Raw genomic sequence first — 26,752 nt, forward strand, 5'->3', positions numbered from 1 at the left:
CCTGCCAGCCGCGATCAAAATGGCAGGCTGTTTAAAGGAAATAAACATTTGTACAGTGTTGCGATCTAGCACAGCGCTGTACTGGGGACAGCCCTGTCATTTGGCTGTTCCTCTCGTTGCCTCACAATCTAATCCCTCTTATAGGCTGATGCCTATGAGAGGATATATGTATGGATCGTAGTGTAGGGCCAATTTAGGAGGGGAGGGAGGGGGGAATAATACAAATAAAAACAAAAGCTCAATGTTTAAATAAATAAGAAAAAGCACATGGCAACAGCAATCAGAGACCAGCAACAGATGAGAGGAGGAGGCGCCTGGAGATGGCAGCCTCGGCAGCTTGCTCTGTCTTTTAATGTTTGTTTTATGTATTTTTGTTTTTCAACGTTGCCTTGTGCAACCCAACCTGGACAACCTTCACCAGTGAACAACTACTGAAAATTCGGAACTTGGCTAAATATAATCTACCCCTGAATATTTCATCTACTCTTGATCTTCTGGGGATTCTAACCAGTGGAGTTACTGTGCTGAACCAGGCAGTGAGGCTTAGAAGATGCAAGCGCTCCGGGATCCAGACTCGCTTTCGACGCAGAGGACTGCGCTCTCTACTACCTGGAATCATACTCTCTAACGTCAGGTCCATATGTAACAAACTGGACGAGCTTCAACTACTGATCTGGACAAAGAAGGACTTTTATCTCTCTGCTGCTCTTTGCTTCACTGAAACTTGGCTATCTGAGCTTATTCCAGACAACGCTCTGGTGATTAATGGATTTACACTCTACAGATCTGACCGGGACCCACTTACTTCTGGCAAAACCAAAGATGGAGGACTCGGTTTCTATATTAATGATAGATGGTGCACGGATGTTACAGTTATGAAGAGGACATGCTCGGCTGGGCTGAAAACACTTCATAAACTACCGACCCTACTATTTACCCCGTGAGTTTTCTTCATTTATTTTGTCTGCTGTGTAAATCCCTCCACAAACATGTATGCAGCCTGCACTCCAAGATCTCGCAGATCAAATCACTGAGGTGGAAAGGGAGTACCCCGATTCTTTTTTTTTATCATACTAGGGGGATTTCAACAGTGCTAATCTTTCCAAAGAACTCCCCAAATACAGGCAACATATCACAAGCGCAACTAGAGAAGGTAAGACACTTGATCACTGTTACACTACGACTAAGGACTTGTATCACTCTGTCAGCAGGGCAGCTTTGGGGAACTCTGATCATGCTGTTATACAGCTTATCCCAACATACATACAAAGACTAAAAACTGCCAAACCTGTAGTGACCACAGTTAACCTCCCTGGCGGTACAATAAATCCGCCAGGGGGCAGCGCTGCACTTTTAAATTTTTTATTTTTTTTTAAAGCATGTAGCTAGCCTAGCGCTAGCTACATGCTTCCCTCCTCCCTTCGCTATCCCTCCCACCCCTCCGATCGCCGCCGGCGCTTTTACCCTGCAGGAATTCCCGTTCTGAACGGGATTCCCTGTATGTGCTTCCCCGTCGCCATGGCGACTATCGCGATGACGTCAGCGGGTGTTCCGATCCACCCTTCAGCACTGCCTGGCACTGATTGGCCAGGCATCGAAAGGGGTCTGGGGGGGGGGGGGGGGAGCCCCCCTCCCCCCCCCCCCCCCCCCCAGACCCCTTTCGATGCCTGGCCAAGGGGGGAGCATCGGCAGGTAGCGGCGGTGATCGTTATGCACACGCAGCTAGCAAAGTGCTAGCTGCATGTAGCAAAAAAAAAAATTTATGTAAATCAGCCCAGCAGGGCCTGAGCGGCACCCTCCGGCGGCTTACCCAGTGTCCAGCACGGGGTTACCGCTAAGGAGGTTAAGAAATGGATGAGTGAAGCTGTAGAAAAACTACAGAGCTGCTTTGATTTAACTGACTGGAATATATTTAAAGAATATACCAGTGACCTAAATGAATACACTGACGCGGTACATCATATTACCTTTTGTGAAGAGTCCTGCATCCCAACAAAAAGGAGTGCACCAGGTACAATAACGATAAACCCTGGTTTACATCACATCTTAGGAAGCTGCGCCTCGATAAAGAAAGGGCATATCGTACAGGCGATAAAGTCCTCTACAAAGATGTGAAATACAAACTGTAGAGGGCCATTACTGACGCAAAAAAAGATTATTCTAAAAAAACTTGAGGAAAAATGTTCTAACGCCGACTCCTCCATAATATGGAAATCTCTACATGAAATGACCAGCTACAGAAAGAAATCTCCACATTCACTACATAACCTGCAGCTTGCAAATGAACTGAATACATTTTATTGCAGGTTTGACACTACCATCAAAAGCCAAACACACCAAGTCAATTTGCATAATTTGCATCTCTGCAGCAGGCAAACTGAGCACTCCTTCAGCCAGCCAAGGTCTCCACCCCCTGCGGTGCCTTAGCATCTACACAACACAGGAGGCCAGACACAATCTGCTAACCTGTCCCCAGATGTGCATGCTCTACCAATATGCCAATCAGATGTAAACAGACTGTTCAAAAGACCAAACACTAGGAAAGCAATGGGGCCAGACATTGTCTCTGCAATAGGTCTGAAACTCTGTGCCAATGAATTAGCCCATGTATTCACAGACATATTTAAAGCATCTCTGGAACGCTCAACTGTCCCGGCCTGTTTTAAAAGCTCAACCATTGTACCAATTCCAAAAAAAATCAAAACCTACATGTTTAAATGATTACAGGCCTGTTGCCCTGACATCATTGGTTATGAAAGTATTCGAAAAACTCATAATGGCTTATCTGAAATCTATCACAGATCCCCTGCTGGACTCTCTGCAATTTGCCTACAGGCCTAATAGATCTGCAGACGATGCCGTGAACATGTGTATGCATTATGTACTACAGCATCTAGACACCCCAGGAACCTACACCAGGATTTTATTTATAGATTACAGCTCTGCATTTAATACCATAATACCATCACTGCTACACAGCAAGCTCTCCCAGCTACACATACCTGAATCGGTCTGCAAATGGATAACCGATTTTTTAACTGACAGGAGACAGCAGGTCACACTTGGGAAGCACACATCAAGCTCTCTGACAGTCAGTACTGGTGCACCCCAGGGCTGCGTGCTTTCTCCACTGCTCTACTCACTGTACACCAACAACTGCATCTCCACAGATCCATCTGTTAAGGTTCTGAAGTTTGCAGATGACACAACAGTAGTTGGTCTCATACAAAACGGGGATGAGTCTGCATACAGGCATGTAGTGGGACAGCTTTCCTCCTGGTGCAGCAGCAACAACTTGGAACTAAATGCTCTCAAAACCATGGAGAGGATAATAGACTTCAGGAGATCTTCCCCCCAGCACCTCCCCTTAACCATAAATGGATCCACAATAACCCAGGTAGAGTCATTCAAGTTTCTTGGGTCCACAATCTCACACAACCAACCTAAAATGGGACAACAACACTGCCACTATTGTCAAGAAAGCGCAACAGAGAATGTACCATCTACGCCAGCTGAAAAAGTTTGGCCTACCTCAAAATGTAATGGTGCAGTTCTACACTGCAATCAATGAATCCACCATAACATCATCTATGACTGTATGGTTCGGCTCCTGCTCAACATTAGAAAAGGTGAGGCTGCAGCGCATCATCCAAACAGCGGAAATGATAATTGGCTGTAGCTTACCTTCCCTGCAGGATCTTTATGCTAGCAGGTGTAGAAAGGGCGCAAACAAAATTGCCTCTGACCCCTCTCACCCAGCTCACTCCATCTTCCAGCTCTTGCCTTCAGTAGTAAGATTCCGGTCAATCGCTACCAAAACCTCTAGACACAGGAACAGCTTTTTTCCTCAAGCAGTAACCATACTAAATGCAGAACCCCACTAGAGCTGCTAGGACTTGTGGCTGGATGGTGTAATGGCTGGATGGTGTAATGGTTAAGGGCTCTGCCTCTGCCTCAGGAGACCTGGGTTCGAATCTCGGCTCTGCCTGTTCAGTAAGCCAGCACTTATTCAGTAGGAGACCTTTGGCAAGTCTCCCTAACACTGCTACTGCCTATAGAGCGCACCCTTGTGGCTGCAGCTCTGGCGCTTTGAGTCCGCCAGGAGAAAAGCGCGATATAAATGTTATTTGTCTTGTCTTGTCTAGGACTTGAAAGTAATCAGCACAGAACTGTAAATGAACAATTCTCACATTGCTTACTGCCACTATACTTGCATAATGTCCTTGACTTGTAATATACACACTGTCTGTCCTTGTATTGTTTTTGTTTGTTAAGCAACTGCCAAGACAAATTCCTTGTAGGTGCAAACTTACTTGGCGAAATAAAATTGATTCTAAAAGTGATTCTGATTCTGATCTGTTAGTGGGAAGAAAAGGGGGTGAGATTAAATTGGGTGCTAAATTCAGATTTCTTGAACAAATTAAAAAAAGGTTTTCAAATTTTTGGGACAACCGATCGTAATTATCGAATTGGTGCAAAATTTGGATCTTTTAATTGTATGATAACGGGCCACCTTGAGGTTTATCACTTTGTTCTTCACAAATAAGGGGGGAAAACAACTATGAACAACCTTTAATAATCTGTGTTCAACCATATGCAATTGTGGTAAGGTGCGTACACGCACTACTGTACAGACGGACCCGTTGTTCTGTACAGTAGTGCGTGTGTACGCACCTTTAATCTTCAAAGTTTTCTCCTCGGAGATAAGGTTTCATCTTCTGTTTTAACTAACTTTTCGGCAGTCTGCAATAGAAAATGTACTAAAAGGTAGGTGAAAAAGTATTGTCAAAGTTATTCTGAGTATTTTCTTGCTTGCTAGTGGCTTTAAAAGCCAATACCTTACTAAGGTGTGAAAATTTCACCTAGGAGAAAACTAAGGAGAAAAAGTAAATTGCATATGGCCCAGAATCCATTTGCAATTCACATTGTCTCCTAAGTTAATTAATTTTTCTTTAATTCAAATCAACTTTTTAGGACATTTCAATGGAAAAAGTACAAAAAAAGTAGGTAAAAAGGACTGTCAATTTTATTTTGAGTATTTGTTTTCTTGCTGTTGAGTTAAAAAAGCATTTTATTTATAAGTCATGAAAATATCAACTAGGAGAAAACTCAGATGAATTGCAAATGGGCCCTGGTGTCTAACAAAAAGATGCTAAATATTCTTAAGTAAATAGAAAAGGGTACTGTATAATTCTTTCATAATATTCAGAGAATATAAAGCACTGCATGCCTAACTTACTAAATACAATTAGCGGCCTGGAGGAAGTGAGACAGGAAACAATAGGCTGTCAATACATTTTTTTGCATACCTGAAAGTTCTCTTCACATACAGGTGAAACTCAAAAAATTTTAATATCGTGCAAACGTTCATTTATTTCAGTAATTCAACTTAAAAGGTGTAACTAATATATGAAATAGACTCATTGCATGCAAAGCCAATTATTTTAATCCTTTATTTGTTATAATTGAGGATTGTGGCTTAAAGCTTATGAGAACCCCAAAACCTAAATCTCAGACCATTAAAATATTGTGAAAAATGTTCCAGTGTTTTCCCCAGAGCCTTTCAGCCAGGTGGAGCGCCTGGCTGAGTTTGTCAACCGTCCATCTGCCATTTGCCCTGGTCCGTGGTAGAATTACTTTCCTCCTCTTGATTTGTTACAGTGGGAGCAGAAGTGTCATTGCAGCAGGCCCGCAGTCATTCAGGATCGCTACCCTTCCCAGCTCCTCTCAGTGGCATGGAGGGGCGGGGAAAGCTCAGGTGATGTTACCCCCAGCGCGGGAGCTGAAGTTTGAAAAGGGCACACTGCTCTGTTCTTTCAGGCATGTTTTCCTCTCATCCCTTTGTTTCTTCGGGCATGTCTGCCTCTCCTTCCCCTATCACCAAGTTTGGTAACAATTACTCGCCCTGCTGCCAGCCGCTGTGTGTCTGCATCTTACTGCATTCATGTCCCTCTAGACGGGTGTGGGTTTTAGCCTGTGCTGTCTCACTGCTGAATTAAGAATAGATCCAAGGTCAGGTACAAGGATGCACAAGGGTAAAAATGAGCACTGAACCGTAGATCAACCCCCTGCTCAACGTGTTCTATGGGGTGGGGAAGGGGGTTCACACTGGCTACTGTTAAAGGAGGAGGTGGGGGGGGGGGGGGGGGTCTCCCTTTGGCAGGAGAGGTCTCACATATATGCAATGCTGTTGGAGAGGGACTTTCTCAGAGTGCTGCTGGTGGATAGGGGTCAGAGAGGTCTTACTTTCCACCAGCAGCACCCTGACTGAGAATGCCCCTCACCAACAGCATCATTCCGCGTGAGACGCCCCACCCTTCCTCTGTTAGTAACAGCCAGTGATAACCCATTTTCTCACACAGAGTAAGGGCCTGTTTCCACTACACGCAGATTCTGCATGCAGAAAACTGACTCCAATGAATGCCTATGGGAAATCTGCATCAGAAAAATCGCGTTCAGTGGAAACAGGCCCATAGACATTCATTGGAGTCAGTTTTCTGCATGCAGAATCTGCGTGTAGTGGAAACAGGCCCTAACACTCCCCTTCCCAAACCAGTAGCGCCCAGCTTGATTCCCCCCTCCCAGCAGTACCCTGCATGACCTATTATCCACCTCCCACACACACTCTCCCCACTGCATAGCCCCCCAGCCTCGTTTCCAGCCCCACCGCCACACCATGTGATCCTTTCACCACCCAGTAGCACCCGGTGTGATCCCCTACTGAGTAGCACCCAGTATGACCTTCTCCACAGACTTTTTTCATGCCAACCGGCTGGAAAAAAATTCTGGGGAGAACACGGTGTTCAATATTCTAGGTTCAAAGTGTCAGACTCTAATCAGCTAATTAATCCAAAACACCTACAAAGGGTTCCTATTTCATATATTAGTTTAACCTTTTTAGTTGAATTACTGAAAGAAATGAACTTTTGCACAATATTTTAATTTTTCAAATTTCACCTATACACTGGTGTGGGACAAGCATCGCCAAGTGCACACACCTCCCACAGTACCAGAAGGTAAAGCAAATGAGATGGCAGCAGAACATGGCAATACTTGGTTCTAGGTTCTACTGCAAACCACAAAACATACATGTTGTATGCCCAAGGTGAGGAGCCTGTAACTTTAGATATTGCTACAGATTTGCTTGAAAGCACACCTGAAATAACAGGGATATGGATGCTGCCCTATTGTCTCCTTTTAAACAATGCAGATTGCGTAGCAGTCCCGCTGATCATACTGCCTAATACTTTTAGCCATAGATCCCGAACAAGCATGCAGATCAGATGTTTCTGACTGAAGTCTGACTGGATTTGCTGCATGCTTGTTTCGAGGGTGTGATTAAATTCAGACACTACTGCAGCCAAAGAGATCAGCAGGACTGCAAGTCAACTGGATTGTTTAAAATGAAATAAATATGGCAACCTTCATATCCCTCTCACTTCAGGTGTCCTTTAAACATTGGCATTACAGTATACCTACAGGAAAAAAAAAATTTGTGGACATGTAGATCATTGTTTGACAAGAAATTAAAATTTAGTATCAGGTAAAAATGTGCAACTAGAAATCACCTCTGTTTCAAAGTCCATGTTGAGGATGCGGTCAGCTTCATCCATCACCAAGTACTTAATGGCTCGAAGGTTAAATCCTTTTGTATTTTCAAGGTGATCAATAAGACGACCAGGTGTGGCTGCAATGGTAAAAACAAAATTTAAATCATATTTAAGAAGTATCCACACAGAGGGAAAAGGTGATACGTAGTAACAGTTTGGTTGACAAATAAAGAAAATAAAAGAAAAAAACCCAACCGAGTTCCACCAGGGGGAAAAAAGAAGAAGGGGGGGGGGGGGGCGGAGAAGGATCACACCCATGTACCTCATATATCCTAGTTGATCCAGAGGTAGGCAAAAATAAATGCAAGAATCTAAAATTGGATTGGGGATGTACTGTATGAATAAAAAGAATATTGTGCATCAGTGTGGGGTTATGAGGTCCCTACACTGTGTAAGGCCATCCATCCTCTGAATAAGGGTAGTCCCACTGAGGCTCAAAATTAATAATTAAAAACACCAATCTGGGTTGAAAAGACTAATTACTTACGGTAATGTCTTTTCCAGTAGTCCGAAGGACAGCACCCCAGAGACTGGTCTCCTTCCCCCACACCAAGTGGACAGGAAGCTAAAAAAGTATAGACATTTGCATATTCATTAGGCATGTACAGGCACATCACAATACCTCGTCAGTAATAAAAAAAAAAATAAAAAAAAAACGACCACACCACACATGTATGCTTCAAAAATGTATTATTACACGATAGGGTGGGTCGCAAGGGTGCTGTCCTTCGGACTACTGGAAAAGACATTACCATAAGTAATTATAGTCTTTCCAGGAACGTCCTCGGACAGCACCCCTGAGACGAATAAGAAGATAAACAAATTAGGGAGGGACAACAGCCTGTAACACTTTCCTGCCAAATGACAGATCTGAACTAGCTAAAATATCTAGTCTGTAATGTTTGACAAAAGTATTTTGGCTGGACCACGTGGCCGCTCTACAGATCTGTTCAATGGGAGGCTCCAGCCTTCTCTGCCCAAGAAGCTGAAACTGCTCTAGTCGAATGTGCCTTTATTGATGACGATAGAATTTTCCCGATATGAATAAGCCAAGGCGATGGTTTGTCTGATACAGTGGAGGAAATAATTATTTGACCCCTCACTGATTTTGTAAGTTTGTCCAATGACAAAAATGAAAAGTCTCAGAACAGTATCATTTCAATGGTAGGTTTATTTTAACTGTGGCAGATAGCACATCAAAAGGAAAATCGAAAAAATAACCTTAAATAAAAAAAAGGGACTTATCCGTTAGCCGGGCGCATCCGGCAGGTGGCGCTAATTACTATTCCCCCTCCAGGCCGACATGGATAGTAGGGAAAGCTGCAACTCTGGTGGAGTTTTGTCGCCACCTAGAGGATGCGCCCGGCTAACGGATAAGTACCTAAAAAAATAGCAACTGATTTGCATTTTATTGAGTGAAATAAGTTTTTGAACCCCTACCAACCATTAAGAGTTCTGGCTCCCACAGAGTGGTTAGACACTTCTACTCAATTAGTCACCCTCATTAAGGACACCTGTCGTAACTATTCACCTGTATAAAAAAAGACACCTGTCCACAGAATCAATCAATCAAGCAGACTTCAAACTCTCCAACATGGGAAAGACCAAAGAGCTGTCCAAGGATGTCAGAGACAAAATTGTAGACCTGCACAAGGCTGGAATGGGCTACAAAACCATTAGCAAGAAGCTGTGAGAGAAGGTGACAACTGTTGGTGCGATTGTTCGAAAATGGAAGGAGCACAAAATGACCATCAATCGACCTCGCTCTGGGGCTCCACGCAAGATCTCACCTCATGAGATGTCAATGGTTCTGAGAAAGGTGAAAAAGCATCCTAGAACTACACGGGAGGAGTTAGTGAATGACCTCAAATTAGCAGGGACCACAGTCACCAAGAAAACCATTGGAAACATTACACCGCAATGGATTTAAATCCTGCAGGCAGGGCCGGCCCGCCCATGAGGCGGGGTGAGGCAGGTTCCTCAGGCGGCCGGCAGGAAGTGGAGGGGCGGCACCAGACATAGAGAGGAAGTGACTGGGGAGAGGAGAGAGAGTGCAGGCTGCAGTGCAGACGAAGTCCGGCTGATCCTGTGTGGTGCCCGACTTGTCTCCGACCCCGTGCCTGCACACACACACCGTGAGTGATCCTCCACAGCTCCCCTCCGGCTCCGTCGAGGCCGCCCGGACTGTCTGTGAACTTCTGAGACCCGCCCCGCCGCCCCCCATTAGGCTGTGCGCACCTCCCGCCCGCCACCCACATGATGCCGCCGGGCCGGCCTCCGAGTCTGACGACTCTCCGAGCTCAGCTCTGCAGCCTGCAGCCTCTCCTGGCTGTATCCTCCTCCAAGGCTGTATGTGACGCTGCCTTTGGCGGCGGATGCCGCCCACTCTGCCTCTGCTGCCCTGCGGCTGATTGTCACGCACGGGCGGCGACGTGACCCGACCGTGAGCGTGACGATGATGAGGCTGGCTCTGTCTGGCTGCCGTCTGCCGCCTCCGGCCGCCGCTCACCAGCCCAGGCCCAGCGCGAGATCGGAAATGGTGGAGGCGGAGCATGCCCGCCGCAGGCCTCAGGCAGCCGTCTGTCCCCTGCCTGCCAGTGCAGGATCATGCATGCATGCATGCGGTGCGGATGCCCGCCCTTCGCCGCCGCCACGGATCCCCGGTGAGTGAGTCAGACTCAGTCACTCACTTGTCACTTACTTTGTTTGCTGCATCACTCAGGGCAGGCTTTTCTTCACGGTCGATTGTGTGGGGGATGATGTAATGTTATAATGTAGACATTAGGGGGGGGGGGCTTGGCAAGTGGAAAAGAAAGAAGCAATGAAGGGGGTGACAAAGTCGGGGGGGGGGGGGAAGATGGGGGGCTTGGCTAATGGCAAGGGGAACAGAATCAATGAAGGGGATGACAAAGTGTGGGGGGGGGGGGGAGATGTGGGGCTTGGCAAATGGCAAGGGGAACAGAATCAATGAAGGGGATGACAAAGGGGCCGGGGGGGGGCGCCTTCACGATCTTTGCCTCAGGCAGCAGAAAGTCCAGGACCGGCCCTGCCTGCAGGGCTCACAAGGTCCCCCTGCTCAAGAAGGCACATGTGCAGGCCCGTCTGAAGTTTGCCAATGAACACCTGAATGATTCTGTGAGTGACTGGGAGAAGGTGCTGTGGTCTGATGAGACCAAAATAGAGCTCTTTGCCATTAACTCAACTCGCTGTGTTTGGAGGAAGAAAAATGCTGCCTATGACCCCCAAAACACCGTCCCCACCGTCAAGCATGGGGGTGGAAACATTTTGCTTTGGGGGTGTTTTTCTGCTAAGGGCACAGGACAACTTAATCGCATTAACGGGAAAATGGACGGAGCCATGTATCGTGAAATCCTGAACGACAACCTCCTTCCCTCTGCCAGGAAACTGAAAATGGGTCGTGGATGGGTGTTCCAGCACGACAATGACCCAAAACATACAGCAAAGGCAACAAAGGAGTGGCTCAAGAAGAAGCACATTAAGGTCATGGAGTGGCCTAGTCAGTCTCCGGACCTTAATCCAATAGAAAACCTATGGAGGGAGCTCAAGCTCAGAGTTGCACAGAGACAGCCTCGAAACATTAGGGATTTAGAGATGATCTGCAAAGAGGAGTGGACCAACATTCCTCCTAAAATGTGTGCAAACTTGGTCATCAATTACAAGAAACGTTTGACCTCTGTGCTTGCAAACAAGGGTTTTTCCACTAAGTATTAAGTCTTTTATTGTTAGAGGGTTCAAAAACTTATTTCACTCAATGAAATGCAAATCAGTTGCTATCTTTTATTTAAGGTTATTTTTTCGATTTTCCTTTTGATTTGCTATCTGCCACTGTTAAAATAAACCTACCATTGAAATGATACTGTTCTGAGACTTTTCATTTCTTTGTCATTGGACAAACTTACAAAATCAGTGAGGGGTCAAATAATTATTTCCTCCACTGTACATCTAGGTATAGTGGTTTTAGGTGCTTGTTTGCCTTTAAATTTACCTCCAAAGAGAACAAAAAAGGCCTCTGATTTTCTCCATTGTTTAGAAAGGTCCAAGTAACAGTACAGATCTCTTCACATCAAGACAATGAAGTTTACTTTCCTTATCATTGGCTGGATTATTACAGAAGGAAAGTAAGAATATCTCCTGTGAACGATGAAATTTAGAGACCACCTTAGGGAGAAAAGAAGTGTCTAACTGTAATGCGATTCTATCTCCAGAAATAATGCAGTAGGGTTCTCTTATAGACAGGGCCTGCGATTCCCAAAACCACCTAGCAGATGTAATTGCTACAAGGAAAGCAGTTTTGAGAGTTAGCATCTTATCCAAGATTTCTTCCAAGTGTTCAAAAGGACTGTTACACAGAGCCTGCAGTACTGTATTAAGATCCAAAGATAGCATTTTTGAGTATTCTTCAGCTAATCGCCTTTCCAAAAAACCCGCTAATAGCTGCTGTCTGGACCTTAAAGCGGACCCAAACCAAACATTTTTTTTTTAATTAAAAATATTTAGTTGCACCACTCTAACACATACAAAGATAAATAAACACGCCTTCAAACCTATGAGCATTTCAGTGCATGCTTTTGACCCTTCTCTTTTAATAACTAGGGTTATACTGGGGGCAGCCATTAGCAGTTCCTCCATTGCCGGACACCACCTACTCCACCAGTTTGCCAGATTTTGTCCAGCAATTTGGAAGGAAGGGAGGGGTTCCTACAATAAATGTAAAATATTTTATATTTGTCATCATGCAACTGAAAAAGGGCTGCTATTTATTATTAAAATTTAGAAAATAGATTTAATTTCTGAAATCTTGTATTTTTAATTTGGGTCCACTTTAAGTGTGCTGGTACTGAGTTCCTTCTGGTAACCATCCTGTAGAAATTCCAAAACAGATAAAGATAATATAGAGTCTCTTGAATGATGTTGACACCAGCTGTTAAGGCCCATACACACGTCTGATTTTTGCGAACGACGGGTCGTTTGAATGTCCCGTCGTTCGCCCGCCAAATCGGGCGTGTGTACAGACTGTCGTTCGCATGATAAGACTGAGTTTGAGGGATCCGCCGGGCGGATCGCTCAAACGGCAGATCGCTCAAACTCAGTCTTATCACGCGAACGACAGTCTGTACACACGGCCGATTTGGCAGGCGAACGACTGAACGACGGGACGTTCAAACGACCCGTCGTTCGCAAAAATCAGACGTGTGTATGGGCCTTTATACACATTCCAGATTTTCTGATAGAGGTTCGTGATAACTTTCTTCCTACTCTGTATCAGTGTCTCTGAAAGTCTGTTTGATAATCCTTTATCTTTTAAAAGTCTCCACTCAGGCTCCAGGCTGAAAGTTGTAGAAGAGCTTCAGGTTGGGATGAAATGCTGGACCCTGAGATAGAAGGTCTGGGCGATTCGGTAGCATTACAGGATCTGCTGTAGCTAAATTCTTTAGAAGTGTAAACCAGGGTCTCCTGGGCCAATAAGGTACTATCATGATGATCCAGGCTCGATCCTGTTGCAACTTGAGAACACGAGGAATCAAACAAAGAGGAGGAAAGGCATACATCAGACCTGTACTCTTGAGAATTTTTTTGAGAATGCGTCCACTGTCCAAGGGTTCTCCTGAGGGCATAGTGAACAGAACATTTGGCAATTTCGCATTGTTTCCCCAGGCAAATAAGTCCATGCCTGGCTTGCCTAAAAGTTCCACTAACTCTTGAAAAACATCCTTGTTTAGGGACCACTGGTCCGGATGAAGAGGTGACCTGCTCCGGAAGTCTGCTAAGCAATTTAGAGTTCCCTTTAGTTGGATTGCTTTCAGAGATCTCAAGTGTTTCTAGACCCAGTGAAGTATCTGGCTTGACAGGCACCATAGTGATTGACTTCTTGTCCCTCCCTGTCTGTTCAGATAGGCCACAACTGTGTTGTTGTCTGTTCTTATTGTGACATGAGTGTCCTTGATCTGGGATTCAAAGTATCTTAGAGCCTTCCATACTGCCAATAGCTCTCTGTTTGATGACCTCTGTTGCATCTCCTTGGGCCATGTTCCCTGTACCGGCACTGTGCCCAGATGCACCCCCCAACCCCAGGCACTCGCATCAGTTGTTATGATCGTTTCCGAAGGACAGTTCCAAAGATGTCCGATGGATAGCTGGATAGTCAACCACCAATTTAGAGAGTCCTTTATGACCTGAGGAATTAAAACCATAGATGCATTAGAAAGCCCAGCAAAGTCATGGCATTTCTCAAAGATACTGATATCTTGCCCTGGAAAGAAAGATTTTAGGATTGCACATCTTTTCCTTTCAGGAAGAACAACCGAATTGTCAATGGAAGAGATAGTACACCCTAGAAATTCCATAGTCTGTGAGGGTACGAGATAGGATTTAGACCAGTTGATAAGCCAGCCCAAAGATTGCAGAAAGTCAAGGCAGAAATTTACATGTGACTAGACAGACTCGAAAGATGGACCCCAAATCAGGAAATCATCCAAGTATGCATTGATCTGGACTGATTCCAAACTAAGGACTGCCAACACCTCAGGACAGCACCTCCGTGAACAACCAGGGCGCAGAAGAGACACCGAAAGGTAAAGCTGAAAACTGGAAGTGCCTTACCTCTCCCTGTAGTCGGATGGCAAACCTCAGATATTGCTGGGAGTTCATATGGATTGGCAGATGTAGAAAAGCATCCTTTAGGTCCAACGAGGCCATAGAACACTGATCCTGGAGCAGATTGACCACACTGTGCATATTTTATCGATTTGTTCAACTTTTTTATAGTTTTAAGATGAACCTGTATTCTCCCTGGGGCTTTCTCACTAGGAACACAGGAGAATAGTAACTCTGGAATTGCTGGCATCTTGGAACCTGTCTTTTTTTCCAAGAGAATTGCAACTTCTGTTTGTAAGGCGAGGCTTTGAGTCTGATCTGATGGGGTTGGTGTAAGGAAGAACTGTTCTGGGGAGGGGGGCAGCAAACTATTTTGTAACATTTGAGGATTATGTTAAGTAACCACCTGTTTTGAAACATGCGTTCCCAGTTTTCATAAAAGTGTGCTACTCTTCCTCCCACAGGGAGCCTGATGTCATTGTTTAGAGGGTTGAGTTGTTGGAGTAAAAGACACATTTGATCTGGGTCGCTGAGATTTGTTTTGTCCCCATCTCCTCTTTGGAAACGTCTTGGTTTCTTGTTCACTTTTGAGTTTCGAAAGGAACATTTGAAACAAAAGTTCTTTTTAATAGGAAACTTCTTTTTATAATCAGATGACCTCTCCAGTGTCTGATATAGCTTGGAACCAAAAAGTAACTCACTCTCACAAGGTATTCCACATAACTTAGATTTAGAGGATGTATCACCTTGCCAGGTTTAAACCCAGATCCCTCTCCCCTAGTTGAGTTGACCAATGCCGTGGTTCTGGCAGATAACCGAACCGTGTTGTCTGCTGCATCTGAAAGATAGTTAGCTGCATGAAATAAATTATCAAAATCTCTGAGTATATCCTCTACTCTCTAGGTACTCCTCAAGCTATCTGGGATTGCGTGTGAGATAGCCAAATTTTCAAAGACCTGGCCACAGTTGTAGAGGCAATAGCAGGCTTAAATATTAAAGATGAGGATTCCCATGCCTTTCTTAGAATATTGTCCATTTTTTTTGTTAATGGGATCACTCAGGTTTCCAAAGTCTGTAAATTGAAGATCGAATTTCCTTGAAACCTTAGAGAGAGCGGGATCCAATTTAGGTGATGGACTCCAGAACTTGTGATCATTAGGATCAAAAGGATACTTCTTTGATAGAGATCTAGGCCAGAAAGCTCTCTTCTCTGGATTATCCCATTCACGTTTAATCGTATTTTTTAAAGAACTATGCACAGGAATATATATATAACTTCAGGGTCAGACAAACTTTCATACATATGATAAAGGGGTGACAAGGTCCTTTCTTCAGCTTTAATACCAATGGTATCATGCATTGCGTTAAGAAAGAACTTCAAGGCATCTGCTGCGAAGGTATCTCTTCTAGAGATGAAATGTATCAACTTCTCCTTCAGATAATTCAGAATCCCCTGAAACTGGAGCAGAGATGAACTTTTACTCATTGCATAATTGTGTTCCTTTCCTAGTGTTTATAGGGCATTCTTCAAGCAAAATACTTTTTGGTTTTAATACTCGAATTCCCTATAAACTGAACAAGCCACGCCCACAGGTTTTCAGAGAGCCAAGGCACTTTCAGACAATAGCAAGGGCTCATGGGAGCTCAGTCTGGGCAGGAGGAGGGGGAGATATTACTAGCCAGAGATTTCAGAGGCAGAAAAGAGGAGAGAGGAGGGGGGGGGGGGGTTAGGTGTTTTTTTTTGCTCAAGATGCAGATAAGCCTGCTTCTGTGTAATGTTTACAAACAACATGGCTGCTGTCATTGTATCACAGGAAGAAATAAGCATATTCTATTAAAGCTGTTTGCATCCAGATTTGCTGTGTAAACTATCTAAACTTTAGATAAGATATATAGAAAATTTACTGGTTATAGTTAGTTTTTCATCTCGGATCCGCTTGAATCTTCACCCCTTCATCTTTTCTGTAACAGTAAGGAAACAGTACCATCCTGTTCAGGGGCGAGCTGAGGTGGATGGGAAACATAAATAACACTGCTGGATGTAGAGGGAGGAAATGGAGGAGTAGGTACAGAAACAGTAGCTGTAGAAGGAATATTAGCCTCCTTAATGGCTTTTTTTTAAGGCTGTAGCCATTTCTGAATGCATCCATCCCATCAAATCTTTAAACACAACAGGTGACTCCTTTTTCATAACATTGCCCATACAGGCTTGGCATAAAAGTCTGGAGGAGGATATTTTCACAGCACAGATTGCACATTTCTTGTGATCAGTTTTCTGTGTAGACTTTCCCTGTCACTCTTATCAGCCTAGTCAGCCAGCTCAGGCTAGCCTTTATCAGTTTTATAAACATTAGGCTAAATAAGAGAGAACAAAGGGAGAGTCTAACTAATGCTAGCCTCATAAAATGCAATTACACATATCTGAAAGAGGAGTCAAACATAACTGACACCAACCAGAGAGGCTTCTGAGCCAGGCTCCACAGATCTGATGGAGGAGGATCCAGCGGCAGCGTCCATGGTCAAACAACTATCCTGACCAGTATACTGAATTTACATAAGACGCCAAATAGACCATGCGCGCGCCCGCCCCCCCCCCCCCCCCCCCCCCGAAGCATTTCCCGCATAGGCAGCTGAACCGCCTTCCTCACCGACGGGCTCCGAATCGCGGTCAGCTGCCTTCGATCATCGGGGCGGGCTGAACTTCCGGTGGCAGTGGTGACGTCACCCGGCCAGCGTGATCACATGATCGGCCTCTTCTTCCGCCGGAAGTGCGTCAAGCGCGCCTGCGCACAAAAATACCGATGGAGAAGCCTCCCAGCTACAGTGCCAGCCCACGCCAAGCCTACTGGCCTGCTATACGCAGCACGCCTGTGCAGCAGCTCCTGCCTCACATACATGGTTGGCTCTGGCTCCTCAGGTAGCGTCCTGTGTGGTGGACAGAAAACAACTGACGAGGTATTGTGATGTGCTTGTATATATACACCTGCCTAATGAATATGCAAATGTATTTTTTAGCTTCCTGTCCATTTGGTGTGGGGAAGGAGACAAGTCTCAGGGGTACCGTCCAAGGTCGTTCCTGGAAATCCAGATTATATGCGCATGGGACCCTGTCTATGTGCTGCTTGAATACAGTTCTTAGGAGGGGGCTATGGACAAAATGTGCTCTAACATATGAGTGTTGGGTTATCACACCCAAATATAGGAGAAAGTTATTTCTAACTTCCCCTATTAACAGAGTGCATTTATTTTTAACTATATTGGTTGATCAAGTTATTTGGATCAGTGTGGGGTTATCAGGTCTACACACTGTATAGGTATGCCTCCTAATACGATATTGCTCTTGGAGCCCAAACAAATTTGAAAATTGCTCAAATTACTTTCTAGTGCGATCAACTATAGACCCCCCCCCCCCCTCTCATTCAATTAAGTGACATCATTAGATTGGGTTGCAATCGTGATTGTATGTGTATGGGGTCTGGTTATTTCAAATCTGGAAAGGAGATACCTGGGACAGGGGATGCCCATTGGGTTCAGAAGGAGGAAGGCAATCATAGCGGTCATTAGGACAGGGGAAGCATTGTCGTGAATTATACCTCATGGTTTGCTGTATGGACAAGGAGGTGAACAATATATGTGTTTATGTGATGTCTGCTAAATATGCGTCTTCACATCCCCCAATTTAAAGATTTTTTTCTCCTCTTCAGAATTGGGAGCATATCATTTTATAAGGATCGCCCCGCGCTGATGGGAGGTTTAAATGAAAGGGGTTATTTTACAAAGGAGCCCCTGCTATTATATCTGCCTTTGCACGATAAAGGCTGATAAAATCAGCTATTATCTGACACTTTTGTTTACCCTATAGTGGGGAATTGGTTGCCATGCAACACTGAACACTGAAGGAAAAGGGATTTGCAACCTGGAAAAAGGCACCCTAGGACTCAGAGAGAGAGAGAGAGAGAGAGATTGACATATGGGGGGGGGGGGGGGGTTATGTTAGCCTGTCATAATAGCTCTGAAGCTATGACACACTTGCAGTTTCTTTTTTCCATGTTTAACCACCCTGGCGTTCTGATTAAATCGCCAGGGTGGCTGCGGGAGGGTTTTTTTTAAATAAAAAAAAAACTATTTCATGCAGCCAACTGAAAGTTGGCTGCATGAAAGCCCACTAGAGGGCGCTCCGGAGGCGATCTTCCGATCGCCTCCGGCGCCCAGAATAAACAAGGAAGGCCGCAATGAGCGGCCTTCCTTGTTTTGCTTATATCGTCGCCATAGCGACGAGCGGAGTGACGTCATCGACGTCAGCCGACGTCGTGACGTCAGCCGCCTCCGATCCAGCCCTTAGCGCTGGCCGGAACTTTTTGTTCCGGCTGCGCAGGGCTCAGGCGGCTAGGGGGGCCCTCTTTCGCCGCTGCTCGCGGCGAATCGCCGCAGAGCGGCGGCGATCAGGCAGCACACGCGGCTGGCAAAGTGCCGGCTGCGTGTGCTGCTTTTTATTTCATCAAAATCGGCCCAGCAGGGCCTGAGCGGCAGCCGCTGGCGGTGTTGGACGAGCTGAGCTCGTCCAGACCGCTCAGCTGGTTAATGTATTTATAATGTCTGTATAGCACTTTTGAGCACTCTAGCATTGTAATAGTATCCCTGAAAAAAACCTTATTGTTACGGGGTGAAACATGTTGGGTTATATGGTGGGGTGATGTGTGTTTAGATAACATACAGTCTGGGAAAACCAAAGTTAGTACCTGCTAACATTGTTTTAAACAATCCTTCAGGGCAAGGTAAGACGTTGCTCCGCCCAGGATCAGGAACAGACAGCAGTTCCCCTATAAAAAAAGTCACGTTTAGTTTACCCTCAGTGCGTTTAGCCAAGTACCCCACAGGTGAACAACCAACTAACCCACATCCGTGCCACTATCAGACAGCCAATTTACACCAGGGTGGGATCATTGCACTGAAGGATTGTTCAAAACAACGTTAGCAGGTACTAACTTTGGTTTTTCCCATAACCCTTCAGGGCAAGGTGACACGATTAACAAGTATTACAATCTTAGGGTGGGACCACCACTTGGAGAACTTTCCTTCCAAACGCCTGGTCATAAGCGGACATTGCATCAATCCGATAATGGCGAATAAATGTAAAAAGCTTTACCCCATTGCTGCTTTACAGATTTGCTCTGGCAAAGCCCCTGCATTATTAGCCCATGAAGCTGCCATAGCCCTAGTAGAATGTGCTTTAAAAGATGCTGGAACATCTAATTTCCTAACTCTGTAAGCCTCCACGATAGCAAACTTAATCCAATTGGAAATCGTTGATTTTGAAGTGTTAAGACCTGAATTTTTTCCTGAAAATAAAACAAATAAGTAATCAGTTTTTCTTAAATCTGATGTTTTACTTAATTTCTCCAGAACACACCTAACATCCAATGTGTGAAAAATCCTCTCTCTCACACATAGGATTAACAGAAAATGTAGGTAAAACAATGTCCTGAGATGTATAATCTATGAAAGTTAAACATGACCTTATGACAAAACTTAGGATCAGTCTAACACCAACCTATCCTGAAAATCTTGAAAATAAGAACTTTTTTTTGTAGAAAGGGCCTGCATCTCACGCACCCTTCTAGCTGTGACGATAGCCATCAAAAACACTGTTTTCAATGTCAACCATTTGAGAGAACTCTGGTTCCTTACATAAACCTAACCTGTTAATAATATCAACAAGTCCCATGGAGAAACATACGGCTTGTATAATGGTAATTTCCTAGACACAGCTTTAAGGCATACAATAATCAAAGGAGAAGAGGACAGAGGTATACCTGAAAATGCAGATACAGCAGAAATCTGCATTTTCAGAGTAGTAATAGAAATATTTTTCTCAACAATTCTAATTTAGGATCCAAACTGCTAGACCCAAGCGATCTGGATGAGGATGCCAAAGATTCCCCCTGGTACAATAAATCTGGCCTGTGTGGAAACTACCAAGGATTTTCCGTTACCAATGATTTGAGAATTGCAAACCAACTCCTCCTTGGCCAAAATGGTGCAATTATTATTCTTTTCCTGTGAATTCTCCAACTGCTGAGAACTGCCAGGATCAGATTTAACCCTTTCCACTGAGTTTTTTCCTAAAGGGAGTCGTCTCTACTCGGAGTTTTTTTTTTTTACAGAAATGCTCACCCTCTTACTCGCTCTCCCATTCTTACATAGTACGTAATACAGTAACATGGTATATCTTATTTTAAAGAACACAACGTTTAATTTCATACCTTATTTGGACAGTTTGGTGTCTTCTATTGGCTGGTAGCAGAGAAGTTGGACAAAGTATGGTACATTTTAAAGCAATTTTCTGGGTGTAATCTTGGCCTGCGTGAGCAAGTTTCGCAATTATAGGTGGTTTTTCGCCGGCCACCTGGTGTCTTCCCGTCACTGCACACTGTGCAATCTTTGGTGTTTCGATTGGGCATATTCGCAATAAAATGCTGGATACCATTTAGACGCTCCTCCATGTCCAATGAAGAAGGGCGGCCATATCTCCGCTGAGGCCTAGAGGCTCGTTGTTCGCGAAGAAACTCAAGAAGTAAGTTGTTGCGGTAGCTGATATGATCCTTTGGTTCATGTGGATGCAACTGGTTGTAAATTATGAAGCTATTCACTACTTCCAGCTCCAACAACCAAAAAAAGGTCTTCCTCCACCACTTCAGGGATCTCCTGTTGAAAAAGTAACTACTGGTATAACCAAATCGGTCAACCGCTCCCATGTGTGTAGTATATTCTACGACTGCTGTGGGCTTCAACATTTTCAGTCACTCTACCTTTCATTCTTCTCTGCTGTGTCGTAGTAGCAGGGTAGAAAGTGCTACGTATGTGTATATTACGCTTATCCTTCCATGCCAATACCATCTCTTCACTGTCAAGTTTCCAAACATAAACTTCACAACTCTTCAGTTTCCATTTTTTTATTTCACTTGGAAGACCTTTACGATTGGGCATGACCGTTACAGTTATGTGAATTTTTGTCTTTTAGTAACTCGTGCCAATATGTGACTGGTAAAAATCGATCTGTAAATAAATGGTATTCATATCCAGGAGTGGCTTGTTTCAGATTTGTACAAAGATGAAGGACAATGCGAGCTGAAAATGGCAAGTCTGGCCATGGCAAGCTTCCCGTAGTTGCAGATCCATAATACGGTTCAAACGCAAAGAGGTATTCAGTCTCACAATCAGCCATAGAAAACATAGCCCCCGTAGCCCCCACTTGCTTGGTTTCTGAGGATTGTGCATCTTATACTTTGATCTTCCTTTGAAACTAATTGTGCTTTCATCAATTACTATATTCCTATGGGGTAAAACAGACTTTTGCATCTTTCTTTCATATGCTCTGTCAAGTTGCTGACCTTCCAACCCCTAGTTCGAGGGCCTTCAGGACCACTGATGGGTGGAGAAACATGTAGCATCCAATGAATCGGACAATCGCTCACGAGAAAAAATATCTCCGAAAAAGGGGATGTAATTGATCCACCGAGTTGACAAAAAATCCTGGATAGATCACCTTTCTTGCAGTGCCATCCTAAGAATTACTCCAAAGTATGCCTTTATTTCCTGCATAGTACCATCAGTCCTGCTCCTCCAGATGGATGGATGGTGAAGGATATTTTCGAACTTCGTTTTTGCTCAATAACCCACTGACAGTTTCTGGAACATTAGCTGCAGGCAGTACCCCTGCATTACACACATTAAAGGGAAAATTATGCAGTAAAGCAGTCACTGGTAGGAGAGAAGCTTGCCCATTTTCTGTGATCACCATCACCCTCCCCACTTTCAGCAGCCTCCCAACTTTCAGCAGCTTCCCCACCTTCATCAGCCTCATCAATATCAGTGTCATCACTGTAGCAATAATCATCATCATCAGTGACAGTATAGTCACTATCACCACAATCCTGCACATTGATTCTGTGCTGCTGTCCTCCATAATCCGCTGTGCCACCTCAGCCGCTGTCATTTTTCTTTTACCTGCTGCAGAGGATGCCATTGCTCCGCTCTGTATGGAATCTGCAAGGGATCTGCAAGAAAGAACCTGCAAGGGATCTGCAAGAAAGAACCTGCAAGGGATCTGCAAGAAAGAACCTGCAAGGGATCTGCAAGAAAGAACCTGCAAGGGATCTGCAAGAAAGAACCTGCAAGGGATCTGCAAGAAAGAACCTGCAAGGGATCTGCAAGAAAGAACCTGCAAGGGATCTGCAAGAAAGAACCTGCAAGGGATGTGCAAGAAAGAACCTGCAAGGGATGTGCAAGAAAGAACCTGCAAGGGATGTGCAAGAAAGAACCTGCAAGGGATGTGCAAGAAAGAACCTGCAAGGGATGTGCAAGAAAGAACCTGCAAGGGATGTGCAAGAAAGAACCTGCAAGGGATGTGCAAGAAAGAACCTGCAAGGGATGTGCAAGAAAGAACCTGCAAGGGATGTGCAAGAAAGAACCTGCAAGGGATGTGCAAGAAAGAACCTGCAAGGGATCTGCAAGAAAGAACCTGCAAGGGATCTGCAAGAAAGAACCTGCAAGGGATCTGCAAGAAAGAACCTGCAAGGGATCTGCAAGAAAGAACCTGCAAAGGATCAGCAAAGATTGTGAAAAAAGTAATCTGCCAGGAAACTGCAAAAAAGACCATGCAGAAAAGCTGCTACAATCAGCAACATAAAAAGCAGAATTCTGATTCTGCCACTTCCTGCCAGTGCTGATCGTGCACTTCCGGTTTAGGGGAGGGGGTACCACCTGTGTGGGCATGTAGTCTTACCTTACCACTAAACATGGGGAGAGAGATCGGGCTTTGCGGGGGGCAGATGTGCCTGCAAACCGCCGCTGAAATGATGTCCCGCACAGCGGGACATACAACAGGAACGGTAAATTCGCAATGTCCCGCTATGCGGGGCATACGAGTGGAAAGGGTTAAAGGAGGAAATGCATAGAGAAGCGGAAAGTTTCATTCGTGATTGAACTCATTCACCCCTAGACACTCGTCACTTGAGTTTAAAGAAAAATAGTTTTGAACCTGAGCATTCTCCTCCGTTGCAAACAGATCTACTGACAGAGTTCCCAGTTTTCTTGTAACCTCTAAAAACACATCCCTGTTGAGAGTCCATTCTGATGGCAGAACCTAGTTTCTGCTCAATTTGTCCGCTTCCATATTTAATATACCTTTGAGATGTGCAGCTTTCAATGGTAATACATTGTTTTCTGCCCAAGAACAAATATCTTCCGCTTCCTCCTAAAACAGGGATCTCGTACTACCCTGTTTGTCGATAAAGGCCACTGTTGTGACATTGTCTGACTGGACCAATACATGCCAATGCCTTAATATTGCTTGCGCTTGCACCAGGACCAGTTTCACTGCCCTCAATTGCGCCAGTTGGATGACCTCTGGGAGTCCAATTTTGTCCACTTTCCCTGAAACGCTTCGTGAGCCACATGAGTTCCCCAGCCCCACAGGCTTGCGTCCGCAATGAGAACCTTCTTCTGCTGGATCTATCCAGAGTCTGCAAATTAGCAGGTTGGATTCCTCCAACCACCATTGCAGTGATAACACAACCATTTTTGGAATAGTAACTCTGCAATCTAGTGTTTGGGACCGACCATCCCAATTCCCCTAATCTAACTGACTCAGCGGAAGCATCCGCTAAATATGCAGCAGCTTTAGTAAGAATTGTAATTTAATTCATTAATTGTTCAACTGGGACTCCAGCCAGAATACTAGATTTGAGCTGATTAATCTAGAATTCTAAAGTCCTAGCCATACAAGTGGAAGCCACAGCAGGCCTAAATATGACTGCACTTGCCTCCCACATTCTCTTAAGATATGCATCAATCTTAAGATCCCCCAAATCTTTAAAAGCTAGGTCTCCTTGTTTGGCAATCTGAGAAAATGGAGTGTCCAACTTAGGACATTTATCCCAAAGGATCATATCCTCTGCCGCAAAAGGAAAATGTTGCTTAATAGCTTTAGATAATATTTTCTCTTTATCATTCTATTCTTTGACAATAGTCTGCTTGATGGCTATATGGACTGGAAAAACAAGACCCTATTTTCCCTCCATACCTTTATATAACTGATCAGGAACCAATAACTTGATCACAATATCTTTATTTATATTAAAGCATATCATTAAAAGCAGCTATTAACACTTCAGTATCTTCAATACAAAATTTAAATCTAGATGCAGACTCAGATTCCACTTCTCTAGAGTGTGACTCTTCAGAACTAACTGCAGATTCTGCCTCGTCAACGCTATCCCTTTCCACCAAGGAAGCAACTGACCCTGTAGTCTGAGAGGACAACGGAGCTCCCTCCGACAAAGAACTTTTAAAAGAAGCCAAAGCAGCATTAATTTATTCTCTAAAGGCCTGTAAAGTGTCTTGCACAGAAGAGCCTGGCTGCTCCCTAAAACTTTGTCCATATAAATCTGACAATTTTTTAGCACATGACAGCATCAGCTTAAGATCGCAAATAGGGCATATTTTATAAGTAGCAGGAGGCTTAGCCTTATCAGCAGACTCTGAAGGTTTAGCCCAAAACACAAACAGCAAGGCATACAATAAATCGTGTTACCTGCATGAATAACAGCACCAAGCTCAGAAAAAAATACCATTATCTCACCTTCTGAGCGGCTGGGTTGCTCTCTGTCTTATCACAAGTGGACATATTGCATCAAACACATCCAACATAAGCAAAGTCTCTCCAAGAGCAACAAACAGTGCTATCCAGCCCGTGCAGCTTCCCCTTTAAACTAACTTCTGGCCTGCAGGGTTACAATGAGGAGTGGGGGCAGAAGTAATTGAGAGACTAATCAGCCAAGTGCTACATGTGCGGCTTCCGGCATACCCGCCAGATATTACGCATCCCCAGAGAGCCACACACAACGGCGGCCGCATGCACTAGACGCTGACCCTCCAGCACTCACATGGACATCCACTTACCTCTATCGCCGCATCCACTCCACTGCAGGCTGACCAGGGAAACCCACACCTTCCACACTTGCTCTCCCTGGCAGCGGGAGAGAAAGGTAGGCAAACTCCAGAAAGATCCAGCCTGGAGCGCATGGCTAGACTGCCTCATTACCACAGTCTCAGCCAACCAGAGAACCTAACCTGCAGCCCAGCACAAAGGTCCGATCTCAAAGGGAGATGTCGACCTGCCTGGACGCAGGAACAAACAGCACTGAGAGTGGACTAACCATGTGACTTTTTTATAGGGGAAGTGCTGTCTGTTCCTGGGAGGAGCGACGTCTCACCTTGCCCTGAAGGATTGTGGGGAAAAAGAATGTATACAGTATATACTAAACCTGGTGCGTCCATATTCCAGGAGCATATTGTACAGTACATGTTCTCTCCATTGTCCTCTTGTGTCCACTATGTGTCCCTTTCTGTCCCCCTGTGTGTGGCATCCCTTCCTGCCACCTTGTGTGATCCTCTTGCCCCATGTGTCCCCTCATGTCCTGTGTGTCTCCTCCAGCCCCCCTCTGTGGTCCTCCAGGCCCCTTGTGTCCACTCCTGTCCCCCTGTGTGTGTCTGTGTCCCCTCCTGCCCCCCTTGTGTGCATTTCTGTGTCCCCTTCACCCCCCCCCCCGTGTGGTCCTCCAGTCCCTGTGTCCCCTACACCCCCCCCGTGTGGTCCTCCAGTCTGTCGAGATGTCAGTATGGCGAAATAACGTTTTTCCGATCAATTGAACTGTATATGATCGAATACAAATAAACCTAATTATTTCCTTCCCTTAAGGCACAGAAGACAAAGACTTTCTGATGATCATGGTTATTATAGGTTAATATAGGTGCTGATTATTAAAACCTGTATAGCCTATTTTAAATATAGCAATACTGACTTGTCTGTGTCTCTAAAGTGAGGTTAGCTATAAATAACAGGCAGTCAGCTGAGGTGCTGTTTGCAATGGATAATCCAATTCAACTTGCGTGAACAATGAACTCAGGCTATTCCTTGTGTAAAAACCAACAGTTTCCCAACATAAGCTGAATACAATCTCTAAGGCTTGTATATTTTAGAAATTAGCCATTGTGGTAGACCAAAACACTTGGCAAGATAGCAAACAAGAAAAATCTGAGTGACAATAGATTGTTTAGGGATGGACTAGCATTTGTGTACAATTGCTCAAACCTGGCTGTATTGAATGCATAAGAAGCCTTGAATGAGGGTTTATCACAATGTTTTTGATTCAAAGGTTACTGAAGTCCTAACACAAAAACAAGACTTAGGAAATATACTGGGTTGCTATCAGCAAATTTCATATTAAAGAAACATAAGGTTATATTACAATTCCCCATCTAGGTTCAGAATGCAGACAGCACATATATATATTATGACATATCAATTGAGAATGTTACCTTTATTTTTCTTATAGCTGGACAAACCAGTAATAATATGAAAATGTATATGTTAATATCAACATTTTTGAATGACTAGATCCAGAATGGTATGGAAAGGCTATATATATTTATCCTTGTTGCACTGTAGACAATTATATTAATGG

At 44.5% G+C, this 26,752-nt stretch overlaps 1 protein-coding gene across 1 annotated transcript in view; it reads right to left on the reverse strand.

Moving 5' to 3' along the window:
- The window catches only part of DDX47 (DEAD-box helicase 47), a 403,902-nt gene that overhangs the window by 263,009 nt on the left and 114,141 nt on the right, over positions 1–26,752 (reverse strand). The window contains exon 5 of the mRNA XM_068242689.1: positions 7,569–7,687. Coding sequence (XP_068098790.1) covers positions 7,569–7,687 — 119 coding nt within the window. The remainder of the gene's footprint in view (positions 1–7,568; positions 7,688–26,752) is intronic.

The sequence above is a fragment of the Hyperolius riggenbachi genome, chromosome 6 (genome assembly GCF_040937935.1).
Source record: "Hyperolius riggenbachi isolate aHypRig1 chromosome 6, aHypRig1.pri, whole genome shotgun sequence".
Lineage (NCBI taxonomy): Eukaryota > Metazoa > Chordata > Amphibia > Anura > Hyperoliidae > Hyperolius > Hyperolius riggenbachi.